The 13,859-nt window shown below is 39.4% G+C and overlaps 1 protein-coding gene across 1 annotated transcript in view; it reads right to left on the bottom strand.

The window, feature by feature from the left end:
• SUSD5 (sushi domain containing 5) overlaps positions 1-12,507 on the bottom strand; it is a 40,987-nt gene extending 28,480 nt beyond the window's left edge. The window contains exons 1-2 of the mRNA XM_010185352.1: positions 12,365-12,507; positions 4,007-4,184 (exon numbers count right to left, since the gene is read on the bottom strand). Of these exons, the coding sequence (XP_010183654.1) occupies positions 4,007-4,184; positions 12,365-12,458 (272 nt within the window). The 5' untranslated portion in view covers positions 12,459-12,507. The remainder of the gene's footprint in view (positions 1-4,006; positions 4,185-12,364) is intronic.
• Between the last annotated feature and the right edge of the window lie 1,352 nt (positions 12,508-13,859).

The raw sequence follows: 13,859 nt of genomic DNA, 5'->3' as shown, positions 1-13,859 counted from the left end.
GAAAGAGTGGGATACTTTCCAGGCACAAAATAAATAAACTAAACTGCATTCTTCCTGAAATTAGGAACTTCTTTTATCACATTCCGTCCTATTCATCTCCTAGGAGAACATTGGACTAAAGCTCTCTGATCTGGACTGGATGTCAGTCAGCTTCTGGGAGGAATCCAAGGTTTTAGAAACAGCCTATAAAGTCCTCAACAGTTTTGGACCTAGCAAACATGGGGAGGTCACTTCTTTTCCTGGGCCATGCCATTACATTCAAAGATGTGGAGGTCCATCAAGATAAACAGCACAAGGTATGCCCAGTGAAGAGTTCTTTATTTTGGAAATAATTTCCCCTACTTCTGTAACCTTCTGGGCATGCTGTGAAGCCTGCTTTCGCCTCTCTGTGTTAAGTCACCTGAGTGTGGATTGAGGTCTTTCTGTTTACCAGGTATCCTTTATCTTTGCTGTCATGTTTCCATTTATCAAGTAAATGTCTCAAGTACTGAATAGGTAACTGTAGATGTATTTTTAAAATTAAATAACTAATTTATTAAAATATTTTTAGTCCTTTCTTAATAGCATTCCCATTCCTTTAATCATTCTTGGGCACTTTTGTGAGCCTATTTTAGTACTTTTCTTAAGATGTGGTAACAGTAATATGTATAATATTCCAAAGCAGCGTGTTACACTGACCTATATGTGTGTGCATATAGATATGTATATATTTTTCATATTCTCCATCCCACTCCTTAAGCACACTAGCAACTTCTTTGTTTGCTTCTTTGCTTGTTTTTTAATTTGTGTTCAGTTCTGGGCCCCTCAGTTCAAGAAGGACAGGGAATTGCTTGAGAGAATCCAGCACAGAGCCACAAAGATGATTGAGGGAGTGGAGCATCTCCCTTATGAGGAGCGGCTGAGGGAGCTGAGTCTCTTTAGCTGGGACAAGAGGAGACTGAGGGGTGACCTCATTAATGTTTATAAATTTGTAAAGGGTGAGTGTCAGGAAGAAGGAGCCAGGCTCTTCTCAGTGATAGCAAATAACAGGACAAGAGGCAGTGGGAGCAAACTGGAGCATAGGAAGTTCAATCTGAACATGAGGAGAAACTTCTTTACTGAAAGGGTGACAGAGCACTGAACAGGCTGCCCAGACAGGTTGTGAAGTCTCCTTCTCTGGAGACATTCAAAACCCGCCTGGACTCGTTCCTGTGTGACCTAGTCTAGGTGATCCTGCTCTGGCAGCGGGGTTGGACTGGATGATATTTCAAGGTCCCTTCCAACTCTTAATATTCTGTGATTCTGTGACTCTGTGATACTACAGCTGCAGTTTGACAGAGGTTTTCTTTGTGTTGTCCATAGTGGTGTACTCATGTCTTTCCTTGGCTGACAGAGGTAAATCACAGCCCTGTAAGATATTTTAAAGTAGACTGCATATTCCTCCTGCCTGTATCATAATTTAACTCAATTTTTCATCAGTTTGCCCACTGATCTAAATCACTCTGGAAATCTTTATATCCTACTTGAGCTTGCTCAACTTGAATAGCTTTGTCTCATTTGCATACTTTGCACCAGACTGCTCATCTCCTTCTCCAGAGCTGGATTAACTAACAGTGAAATCAGTATAGCCTTTTTGGGCATTACACTTTTCCTGGTTTTCCCCAGAGTCAAAAATATCCAGTTCAGCGAACCAAATAACATACATTCTGGCGCTTGCCCAACAATGGGTAAAACAGTCCCAGAGAAGACACTATCAAATGCCAGCTCTGAAGAAGAAGAGAGCTTCTGCTGAAGCTCTCTAGTGAGGGTCAGATGTGGTGACTGCACAGCACTGGCATGCTGATGTGCCCCCACAATGTCCTTTCTGGTAAATAGTTTAGAGACTTCCATATTAAGGACAGGTTTATTGGTGGAAGAGAGTATGGAAAGTTGGAAGGGATGAAAAATCTTGCTTTCCTTCCCAATGAGTACATTCTCACATAACCATTGTGTCATGTGTACAGTATTATCACTGTATCCAATTTTGATATTGAATATATTCAGGGATAGGCCCACAACTGGTTTATTAATAGTTGTAGCTCCAGTGCCTGCAGTAATTAATTGAGAATCTCTTAGGATTAACTAGTGGTATTGCTTAGATAAAAAATAGATGGTTTCTTCTCTACCCATCAACATTCCTTATTTCCATAATACAGCGGCTGTTCAAAAGAACCTGTACAACAACTTTGCCATGCACTTCTTCGAGATGGATAGTTTCCCTGGCTCCTCAGCCTGCATGACATCTCAGCAGCTGGCTTAGGAAAAAGTTTTTAAGGGTTTAGATCACTGTCTTATATCCTGAAAGATTTCTTGATTTCTTTTTTTTTAATGACCAAAAGTACATACATTTTCAAAAAATTTTTCACCTGGAAAAAAAATTATCACCATAGCTAGTTGCTTTTGCTTGAAGTTGTTTAAATATCACCTCTCATTAATAGTAGCAATTTTCTGCCCTTTGGAAACTTTATCTCAAAAAATACACAAACACCAATGCTTATTTAAATAACTGATAACTGTCACAAAATCTAATTATACACTAAAGTTTGGGAACTTGGAAATAGCATCTTGATAAAACAAAACATTATCATCATTGAACATTGACAGTAGATTAGATATTACCCTTTAACTCATGAGAACTTTGTAAAGCACCTCAAAGTCATGAATATATATATTATGTTAAGGCTGTGGCTGGTAAGCCTGCTGAAGGAAAAATTCAAGAGAGAAGGGGTCTCTGATCTACTCTTGCTCCCTCTGGGCATTTCCTGTATGGTCCCAGCTTCAGTGACATGAGATATTTGTGCCAACCCTCTGCTCCTCCGCTTTGGTTTTGCTTTTTTTTTTTAAATTGAATTTTCTGTGATTTGGTCTCTTTGTCAAATATGAAGCCTGTCTACCTGTTTCTGAGGCATGCTGTGAAGACTTTCATTTTGGAAGAGACTGGGCAGTTGGAATGTAGGTGCTTGGCCCAGTGCAGTGCCACATAGCTGGACCTGTGCAAGACTGGAATGAGTCTGAGTTACCTTAAGTTCGGGAAGCACTCATCAGCCACAGCAGTGTGGCATGGTGGCACGGCATACAGCTAGCACCTATTCTAGCATACAGCTAGCACCTGTGTGGACATATGTTCTCAAAATCTTAAATTTCACTGAAAGTCATTCATGCTTCTAGAGTACTCATGAAGGCTGACTTTAGCCTCCTGAAACTATAATCAATAGAGGGAAGAGGTTTTCATCACAGGGCACTTCTATGTTCCTGCTTTGAACTGGCCTCCATAGAGACAACAATGCTTCCTGGAGAGGCTGTGCCTTTCACTACATCTTGAAACACCATCTGTAATGTGAGGCAAAGCTCAGCCTGCTGCCATGTCGAGTCACCTGAGCTACTTCGGATAATACAATTCAGCACATCAAGTGACAGTATCAGCTCCCTGGTGAACTTTCTCAACAAACTCTCTACTACTCAACAAAGTCTCTACTACTTTTGCATTATCCTATCTAAGTACATCTAAAGTCATACCTATTTGAACATGCCCATTGTCAATTTAGGCACAGGTAAATACCTCAGACAGATACATGGTTTCCATGAGAAGCTCAGTTTGCTGAGCTTTCTCACAGAATAGAGACTAACAAAGTCAGTGGAAGCACTGATGCTCCAGCACTGTGTCCTCAGCCTGTAAGCTCCTATAGGGCTCTGCACTCCTCCTATAGGCTAGGTGGTTAGAAACCACAATCACATAATTCATAAGGAAAGAGGAATAGGAAATTACTTCAGATTCATGAAATACATGATCTGATACTGATAAATATTTGTGTCCCTGCAATATTAGCTGTACAAAATTGAGTCTGTGGAGGGAGTGGCACATTTAGCTACATGTCACTGTGCTTGAATTGCAGCCAGTGTTTTCCATTAATATTTATAGTCAAGGAGGAAAACTCGTGTGACAGCTGTCATTCATACTTCTCAGGAAGGGTTATGTTGTTGTCCTTACCCGGTGGAGCTATCAGCAAGCCATCCCGTGGTGCAGCCAGCAAAAGAACAGTCCAGCACAGCCCTTTTCAGTTCTTCTGCAGTTGCTAAGCGAGCACTCAGGTCAACACAAGCTTTCTCAGCTTCAGCTAAATCCAGACCCTGAGAGTTGTTCTTGGACTCAAGTGCAAACACTTTCCCTGCAGCACCAAGAAAGGACATGTCACTCGTCATGGTTTTGTACTTGATACATGTACTTGATACATTGCAAATTATCACCAAATAGAGTCTTCCTGCTTTTACTAAGTTCATTTTAATGAGCAACCTACTTCTTGGAATGAGTAATTTTGTCAACACCATAAGCACCTTTGTCTTAGGTTTTCTTTTCATTTTGTTCATCAACAGAAAATCAAGTATGGCTAAGCCCTGGTTCATTCCCAGCCCATATGAGAAGCTTGCCTTGCCTATATAAGTCTGTGCTTAAGATCTGGAGAGAGAAACCCCAGCACTCTCTCATATGCACATATATAGTCAGACTCAGAACATCTTCTGCAGGCTACAATGCTGGAATTCATTACTAAGCGTAGTGCAGTTACATTTATAACAACTACATCTACAAAGTAAGCACATATCTAAAAATCAGTATTGCAACTCACTCTTCCACATCAGCAATAGATTTATACTTATTCTCTAAAATCAAAATCATGTAATTCTATGGCAACTTGTGCTAAATGCTGCTGTAAAGCCAGTTCATTTTCATATCTTTTTGGAAAGACGGATGTTTTTTCTTAATGGAAGGTTTTTTTGAATGAGCATGAGAACATACTTATCATAACAATTTCTTGTGTTATTTTTATTTTAATTTCAGTTCATTTTACTTTAATTTACCTAATATTGTGAAAGCTGTAAGGGTGAGAGTTAGAGGTTTTGGCAACTGGAAACAGGGAAGTTTGGGTTTTGGCAATAAAGCTTGAGAAGTTACTGGGTTATGGAATAAAGACATTAGCTGGATGTCTCCAGAAGAAGAAATAAACAATGAGACAGTTTGCAGTGCTGACATGTAAACTGCCATAAGTATCTTCTTTCTGAAGATAACATCCCTCAGAATACTCTCTAAATTTCAAATGTACAGATTTAGGTTGCTTGCAGGTTAAACAGGAAGGCAACTTTTAAGCACTGTTCATTCAATAAATATCAAGAAACACTTGCTGTGTCTTATTTCAGAAGTAGACTAGTGGTCATGGTTTTATCAATGCATAGCTTCCAGCACATACTGAGTGCTAGCTTCACACTCACAGGATATCTTGACCAATATCAGGACTCCTTCAGACTGATTCAGCCTGATTCTGTACCAAGTGCCACCCTCACCACATATTATGTCAACAAATTGGTAAATCTGAATCTAATCCTAAGTACAGGGAACTGATACAGAGTAGGTCTGTCCCTGAAAGGTTTCTGTTCTCACCTGTGCAGAGCTGAATACACTTCAAGAATCACAGTCCTTACAGCAAAAACCGCAAAGTTTATTTCAGGTAAATACATCATTTGTGTTTACATTATCTAACAAGTGCAGACAGGTCCTGATGAAGGCTCCTACTTGGGTGGGAATTCTACATGCGCTCAGTAAGAAGTAGTTCAGACTTGGGCAAAGAGCAAGTTAAATAAGTAGGACAAGCAGTGATGAGAAGGAACAAGAATTCAGAGTACCCAGAGTGATTTACTCATACAGTTGGCAGCAGTTGACCAAGGATTGCAACCCAGAAGCACAGATCAGTGTCCTAACCACTAGATTACATTGTGTATTGCCTCTCAGCTATAATCAATATCATGAACTGTAATTAGAACAGGAGAATTTACACAGAGCAGTGAAAAAAGCAAGCTTTTACAGTCCAGACTATCAAAACCTCAGGATTCTTTGCAAAATGTCCCAAATAATGCATATTGCTCTATCATAGTCTGTTGTTTCCAAAGTCATGAATTGACATAGCAAAGTATACATGGGGCAGGGAGAGAGAGATAATAAAAGCAGAAGTATGATGGTTTTAAACACATCCATTAGTAAAGGTAAGTAGGGACTAAATGTGATGACTTATTGAGGCTTTGTCCCAACTAAAATCTTGTCCATGTTCTACATTGAGCAATTTGGCTGTCAGGATTGAGATGCATCATTAAAGACATTAGGGCAAGTTTGCGTATTACCTGGCTTACATCAGAAATGTCAGTTTGACCCAGCAGTAAGACCTATTTTCCAGCCATGAGTATTTTAGTTAGAAGACTTAAAGAAAGGAAAACCATTAAGGACTGAGTTCCATCTACAAATAATTAAAAGAAATTAAGTTAATAATTTAGACTTTTTACCAGTAATTGATGATTACATTTTTAGAGGGGTTTAGCTAGCCAAGTCTAAGGCTGAGACAGCTTTCCTTAATTACTGTTATGTGTTTGCTAGCATTTAAGATAAATTAAGTTCTTACTGGGAACTATGAAGATGCTGGTTGAAAACAGAGTCTTGTCCTTTGAAAAGGTATCTAGGATGTCCAAACTTTGTAGACAAATAGGGTTTAGGGTAAGCTAGGAAGGACATACTGGTTGAGAAAATTACAGTGAACTGCTTTATAGGAAATTTTGGTTAGCCAGAATTGGATAATGAGGGATGACCTGCTTTACCAGACCGACCCGGAAATCTTCTCCAAAGCTTTAGCAGCTCTATGGCTATCTGCCTAGTTTTTAAGATGTGCCTTCTGTTTTGCCTGTTTTCTTACTCAGAAAACATAATAGCAAGTAAGCTTCAATTATCTGACACTTGACTAATAGAACAGCTGGACTCCCAGTATCCTGAGCTGTGTCTTGTTACTGAGCAGCATTTACAGAAAAAAATATTGGCGATATGCTAGCCAGGTAATAGAAAAAACAGAAAAACACATCAAAAGAGGAAATCCCCTTAAATAAATAAGACAACAACACCAAGATTGAATTCTGCACCTTACAGTGGTATGGCTAACATGCTTGAGTTATCTTCTTAGTTTTAATCACAAAAGTGGTATAATTTTGAAGCTTCGGGTTGAAGGGTCCTGGTTAAGAATTTGTAAAATTTTTATCATTGCTATTTGTAATGGAAAGATTTTTTTTTAAAAAAAAGGTTTATTTCCCATACTTGATGATATCACAATCAATTTTGGTACTGGGGTTGTGAAAACTTCAAATGGCATCCCATCTCTCTCTAGCACATTGAGCATGGAGTGGTTGAATTCAGTTTTCTCTCTGAGATAGTATCAAGACATGTATTGTCATTCTGTTTTAAATATGAGGCTGTGCTACATTTCCGTAAGTCACAGGATGGAAGGATCATGTCTTTGTGTTTATTTGTGTGAAGAACATAGAGTGCCTTTGTCTGTGGTACCTTTGAACAGCCACCATGTTTGAGTGCCTTCTCAACCCTCTCCCTTCATCACTGCCCTGTAACATTTGCTTTCCATAATGCAATGATGAGACAGGTGATGTGGAAATTTTTTGCTAAAACTCTATATACTTTTCTGAAGCCTTTTCAAATAAAGGCAGTCCCTTTGGTTTCAAGATCAAGCTGGAAATCCATGGAAAGTAGCTTTTTTCAGGAGGCGTAATGCACATCTTGAATTTATCAGGTTCATAATGAAAATGTCTTTATCACAGAAGTTTCTTCAGGTTCTTCTTTGAAACCAGTGAAAAAGTTTTAATTTCATTGGTAAGACATAAATGATAAGACATAATTCTTCCTACTGTTTAACAGCTGGACTTATACCTCTCAGGAAAACTGGAAATCAGAGAGTCTTTCTTTAATAACTGGCTTATATTATATGAGTAGCCTCTATTGTCATCTGATCACTATTATTACAGAATGTTGATTATATTTTGATATATTGATAAAGGAATAATTTTTATTATTGTTTGGCACTAAAACTGTCAACAAGAAATAGAAGAATATAGTTTTTACTTAAGGGTTCCCAAACATAGTCAGACTGAAAACATACTCATAGAAGCATAGATCTCAAGGCTTCTAGGATTCATTTTTATCACCTTGCTTAATTCCTGCATAACTAGACTGTAGATTTCTCCCCAGTAATTCCACCATTGAGTCCAAAAATTCATAGTTGAACTAGAGCATGTCGTTTCAAAAGGCATCCAGTCATGATTCACTGACTCCAAGTAATGGAGAATTTACAGAACACTTTACAGTAAACTGTTCCAATGGTTCATTACTCTCACTCCACCTTATTTCCAGTTTCAAATTTTGCTAAACTCAGCTTTTAACAACTGGACCTTATTATTCTTGCGAGACTGAGCCGTCTACAATCAGATATATATGGACACGCCAAAAAGGGACTCTTCAAAAATAAAACCAGTTTAAAGCCTGTTTCTTCATACTTTTAGAAATCTCAGTGGAATTAGCAGAATTTTCTTGGCTACCAAGAAAACAGAATTTGGCTCATTTATTCTAATACAGTAACAGATGCAACATGAAGTTCTTCTGAGACGTATAGGCATGGTTAAAAGCCCACTGAAATGAGTTCAAAGTTCTTCAGGATTTGCATCATGCTTGAGGAAGAAACATGAAACTGCATAGCCAAATAGACTTTGAAATAAAAATGTCTCTCACAAATAATATAAACTGAAAGCACTTTAAAAGGCATGCCCAGTGTGCTGATCTCATGACATGATACAAACTAGTTCAAAGGATAAAATGAAATCAGTTTCAAAAAAATAAAAGTGATGAAAGATGTGCAAATTTGGAGTCTGATTTATTTTTACTTAAATGTTAAAAACTCCAAATGGAGGTAAAAAAGAGTGGCGGAAGGGAAGGTCACTTCTGTATTTCAAGAGCAATTTAATTTCCATTTCTATGGCTGTGTGTTACAATGGCCATGATTGTAATGGTAAGGGTGGAGGATTTAGTAAATCTATACAATTACAGACAGAGATTTGAGTAATCACCAGCTCTGCTTAGTGTTCATGAATGTAGAGTTTATTTCTGTGAGAAACTAAGGTGAATGATGTCTTATTTAATTTGAATTGCTTAAGATATTACATCATCAGAAAAAAACCAAATTTGGGAGGTCATCTTTGACTTCTTCCTCAGCTAAATTCAGTTTGAGCTTAAATTTAAATTTTACTATAGGCTTTAGGATCAAGCAGTTGGAATTGTTTATGTATTTATTTTTGCAACATATGAATGTATGCGCTGTTTTGTAAGTGGGAGCCTGAAATGCTTAGACACCTGCTACTCAAATGCAAGAGTCTAGAGAGAGCAGATGAGAAAAAGCATGCTTTTTTTTTTCCTTTTCTTTACAAAAAGGGTGCAAAGCAAGCAAAGGAAAGAGCACTGCAGGTTTTTTTTCCTGCCTTTGACATCAGACATATCTGGTTTCAAGTCAGCAGTATGCAGCTCAGATCCTCACTTAATTGCGCCTAGCTTTTTGGATTTGGGATCTTTGCATCTGCAACCTCTGTAGTCACTATGGATGGTCTACCACCTAGTCTATGGACTACCAGACGACTGGCATGGCCAATAGGTCATTCAAGGAACTTAAATTCAGCCAATAGACCAACTTCACTCTGGAACTATTAGTAAAGTTTTGCAATTAGCGCTTCTTCTCAGCTCAGGAGTGTCTCAGTAAGGTAGACTAATCACCATCATTCTCTACCGACATGCTCTGTCTCAGAGCAAGTGGTCTGCAGAAAACTATGGCTCATACACATGGATATTTCAGCCTCCGTGAAAAGACAAAAGAGGGAGTCAAAAAAAAGCAGAGGTGACTGCTGCACAGCACACATGAAGCTGCATCCTTGTTCTCCTACTCCTACACAAATGCAAAGAAATTCCCAAAAGCCTGCATTTGCACTGGTGTAATGAGACCCGTCACAATAACCTGTATTATCATCCAATACCTACACTAACAGTAGTGGCATGCCGTGATAAGTCAGAGCAGGAATAAGTCCTTGAAGAGCCTTCTGTCCATCTGACCCTGACCTCAACAGCTATGAGCAAGCCTATTTCAACCACAAAAAAACTGCAAAGCCAAACAAAGCTGTCTTTTACTTCAGCATTTACCTTCGTCTTTCTGGACTCTATCTGCACCACAGCAATATGCGCTATGCTAAATACTAGTCAAAAGAGATCAATTAACTTCGAGACTTTACACCTTCACCAGACCTCGATGGTCTCCAGTTTTATTGCCTACTCTTTATCATTATTTGTGTGCAAGATAATAAAGCAAAAGTCTTCCTTAGGGAAATATTCTGCAATGAGTTTCAGAGGTTTGCCTGGAACAGAGGCCAGTCTGAATTCAAAATCCCTTCAGCGGTTTGCAAAACAGTCAGTTACTTTTAGTTAAAAATAACAAATACACACATACATATGTGTTACCCAAAACAGCCCTTTGGCACTTAAGTGACATTTGCATATATTAGAGAGTAGAACAATTGTATTTTCACCTACAACTTACAGAAATGAGAAGGTGGTTTCTTGTCTGGATCAGGCCAGAATCTGTTATAAAAGAAAGTATTAATCCTGTTTCGTACTCTCAGATCTTCTTAAATAAATAAGGCTACATATAGTGGTAAATGTAAAAGTTCATATAAAGTGTTTTCTTCTGTATCAACCTACAATAAGCCAGATGGTTTATAAGACAGCATTACAGTTGTTTGCTTGAATATTAATATTAGGAGAACACACTGAAAAGCATGTTAATAGAGGACTTGCACATTTTTCCCAATGATACTTAGAAGTTAAAAAAAAATGGAAGCTACAATATTATAACAACGCTCTACAACTGTAATGTACTTCAGATATTCTGCCCTTTAATTCTTATAATTGCTTTACCATGTGTGAAGTAAATTTGACAAACTGTTGAATGACAATTAAAATCTGTCACAAGCCTGCCTTAAAGGGATCTCCAACATCTTTTCCCCTCTCTCTTTTAGAGGATGTCTGTCTAGGAAACAAGAAGATGCCATTAATTCTACAGAAATAATACAAATTGGGAGGTGCTCTTGATAAGACAAGAGAATTCTTCAGATTAAGCATTCTTAGCAACGGAAATTAATTATTCCTGTCCTGTCCCCTTTTCTTAAGTTCTGTAGAGAATTCTCTTTCATGAGTATGCAATTTTTTTCCTCATTTCAAAGGCATTTTGCTAGGGAAGGAGTATTTCCTAAAATCAGAAGTGCAGTTCTGCCTACTGCAACACAGTGCAGTTGCCTAACACATTTATTTTCCTTTATTCTTAATGAAAAGTAATTTTCTTCAAAATTTACAAGACAGGATTCTGTTGTATAAATGGTATTTTACACAAAGTGGTAGAAACATACAAGCAAGATTAATTTTCTTCCTTTCCTTTGCCATACTTTGTCATCAGCTGAAATAAATTTAAGTTAAAGAGGAAAATACTCTGAGCACAAAAAGATGATGTTTTTATTGCTCTATAATGTTTAAGATCTGCTCTCTGGACTAATGCAGCAAACATTGACGGTAAAGGATTAGTGTACCGAAACAAAAAAATCCTGAGATCAGGCATAAATCTATCGCAGCTGTGAAAGTGAAAAAATGTGGCCATTCAGCATTGCTCTCCCAGGAAAAGACACGGTTGTTTCAAAAAGAAATTGTGTTTTTTTGCTAAGACAAGTTGATCATCATTACTACAGGCTTAATCATTAAAAGGGCGATAGGCTACTGGAAACTTTCAGAGGGCTGCAGCTATTTGGGGTTATTATCAGCGAGTAAAAAAGCCCCATTTCAGAGTAACTGGTAGCTGGTGCTTCAGCCAAATTCATGTCCTGATCACATCCCTTGGCAGCGAAGTGCAGATGAAACTCACATGCAGAAAGGTGAGCAGACATCTTCAGCATGTGTGGTACTGAACAGAAAAGGGTATAAAAGCCTTTGACTTCTTGTCTTCCCTTCCTCAAGTACCTGCCCCTATAAATCGACGTTGGGGAACATCTGAAGTGGGCAGATGGGGAAGTTCTTTGGAGAAAAGATACTTTTAATTATAAGGACAGCTCTCCGAAAATATAGCTGAGTCTTCTTATTCATGTTCTGGTTTTGTTTTATTATTCTTATTTCCTCTGGAAGAGTTCACTATCCTGTCATTTTGTTGTAATAAAATAATCTTAGCCTTCTGGGATCTTCTTTCCTTTCTCTGCTTAACCCCAGGATATTTGTAGAGTCTCAAAAACCTCTGAATCAGACATTTCCTAACCCAAACTGGGGCGTGTATTTAAGTTTCTTATTAAAAAAAAAAAAGGTTTGGGTTTTTGGTTTGTTTTTTTTTTGCAATAACACATTTCAACATACAGCTTTCAGTCCAGCCATAGCAACCCAGCCCAAACTGAATGGGGGACTCACCATCAGCCTGAACAGAGATGAACTGAAGGATGAAGAAGACAGATCCCACACCCTGGAGAAAGGTGAGAGAGAATCTCTGAGAGCCTGAAGCCATTGCCCTGCTTGCAAAGCCCTCAGCTGCAGGAGGTTGGCTGCCGAGGCTTTTTCTCTCCTCCTCTGCACTTTCACAGCAGGGTCTGCGGTGATGATTTCAAGGAGCGCGTTCCCTCGGCAGGATCCTGTGTCTTGGGTTTGCACTGAAGGCGGGAGGGGTGGAAAAAGAAAGAGGGAGGGAGAGAGGAATCCTTGGCTTGGCTAGTGTGAAGGGGAGGGGAAGGTGTAGGGGGGGGGAAATGTCCAGCCAGCTGGGGTTGGGAAGAGGCTTTATCCAGCCCAGTCTGCGGGGCAGTGCACGCAGAAAGCCGGTGTGAAAAGTCACATTACCCTGTCGGTAAATACCTAATGGGTCACAGTGGAAGAAATGTAAAAGCCAGGAGGGAGAAAAAAGGGGGGCGGGGGGGAAGGACAAGCGACGAGCAGAAGAAATCCCTGGCTGAGAGGAGAAGGGCAGCTAGATAGCTGGCGCTGGTACGTGGTGCGTTTGTGGGCTTAGCTGTGCATCTCCAGAGGGATGGGTTCAGATGTGGGGATTGTTTTCTCTCTGCAACACAAAATCAGCCAGCGTTACACTGCTGAGGGTGGCGGGTCAGGGGCTGCTGCAGCATGAGCAATGCTCTTCAGGTAAGGGCTGAGGAGGGGTGGCAAATGGCATGGGACCCTGGCAGCTGAGCCTCCCTGAAGATCAGGATTGGGATGGGTTAATCCTGCTATTTCAGATCCCAGGTTTGGGACAGGCACAAGAAACTGAAGGTCAAAGCGAGAATCTGTCAGCTGGTCTCTGTCAGTGCTCCTGGTCCAGATGGATGGGTTGGTGCCGGTCAGGTTGGAACTTTCTGAAAGCAGCCGATGAAGGGAGTTTCCAGCTCCTACTAGCACTTACAGCACTGACAGCTGTCTCTTATTCTTATCTGCCCTATATTTGTCCCAACACAACTCAAAAGAATCCCCCACAATAAGAGGAAACATACTGGTGGTGATGCCAGGATTTATTTCGCTAAATATATAAACGGAATAGTTTTGTGTTGCTGTTGGAACTGAGCAGGGCTCAGAAATGTTGTTTTCATATTCCCATCCTATTTTGCTTTTATTTCGGCTTCTTAAAATTTTTTCCCTTAGAAATTTGAAGCTGGGCAAAAAATGCTCAGTCTGCTAGAAACTCTGAGCCACCAGGAACAGAAGTGAGGACCTGACCCTCCCTGCTGCCAGAGGCCCCAGTGGTCTACATGGCAAGGTGCTGGTAGGCAGTTGCAGGCATCTTCTCATAATAATGAACCTGCCTAATGTTGGTTTCAGTCTGACTGAAATGACTCAAGCTCAGGAATCTCTGTATATGATATTCAAAGAAGAAAGTAACACCATAATATCGGAAGCTTTAAAAATTCCTACGTTTCATGAA

The sequence above is a fragment of the Mesitornis unicolor genome, unplaced genomic scaffold (genome assembly GCF_000695765.1).
Source record: "Mesitornis unicolor isolate BGI_N332 unplaced genomic scaffold, ASM69576v1 scaffold45465, whole genome shotgun sequence".
Classification (NCBI taxonomy): domain Eukaryota; kingdom Metazoa; phylum Chordata; class Aves; order Mesitornithiformes; family Mesitornithidae; genus Mesitornis; species Mesitornis unicolor.
The sequence above is the reverse complement of the archived record's forward strand: the minus strand, read 5'-3'. Positions and strand labels throughout refer to the sequence as shown.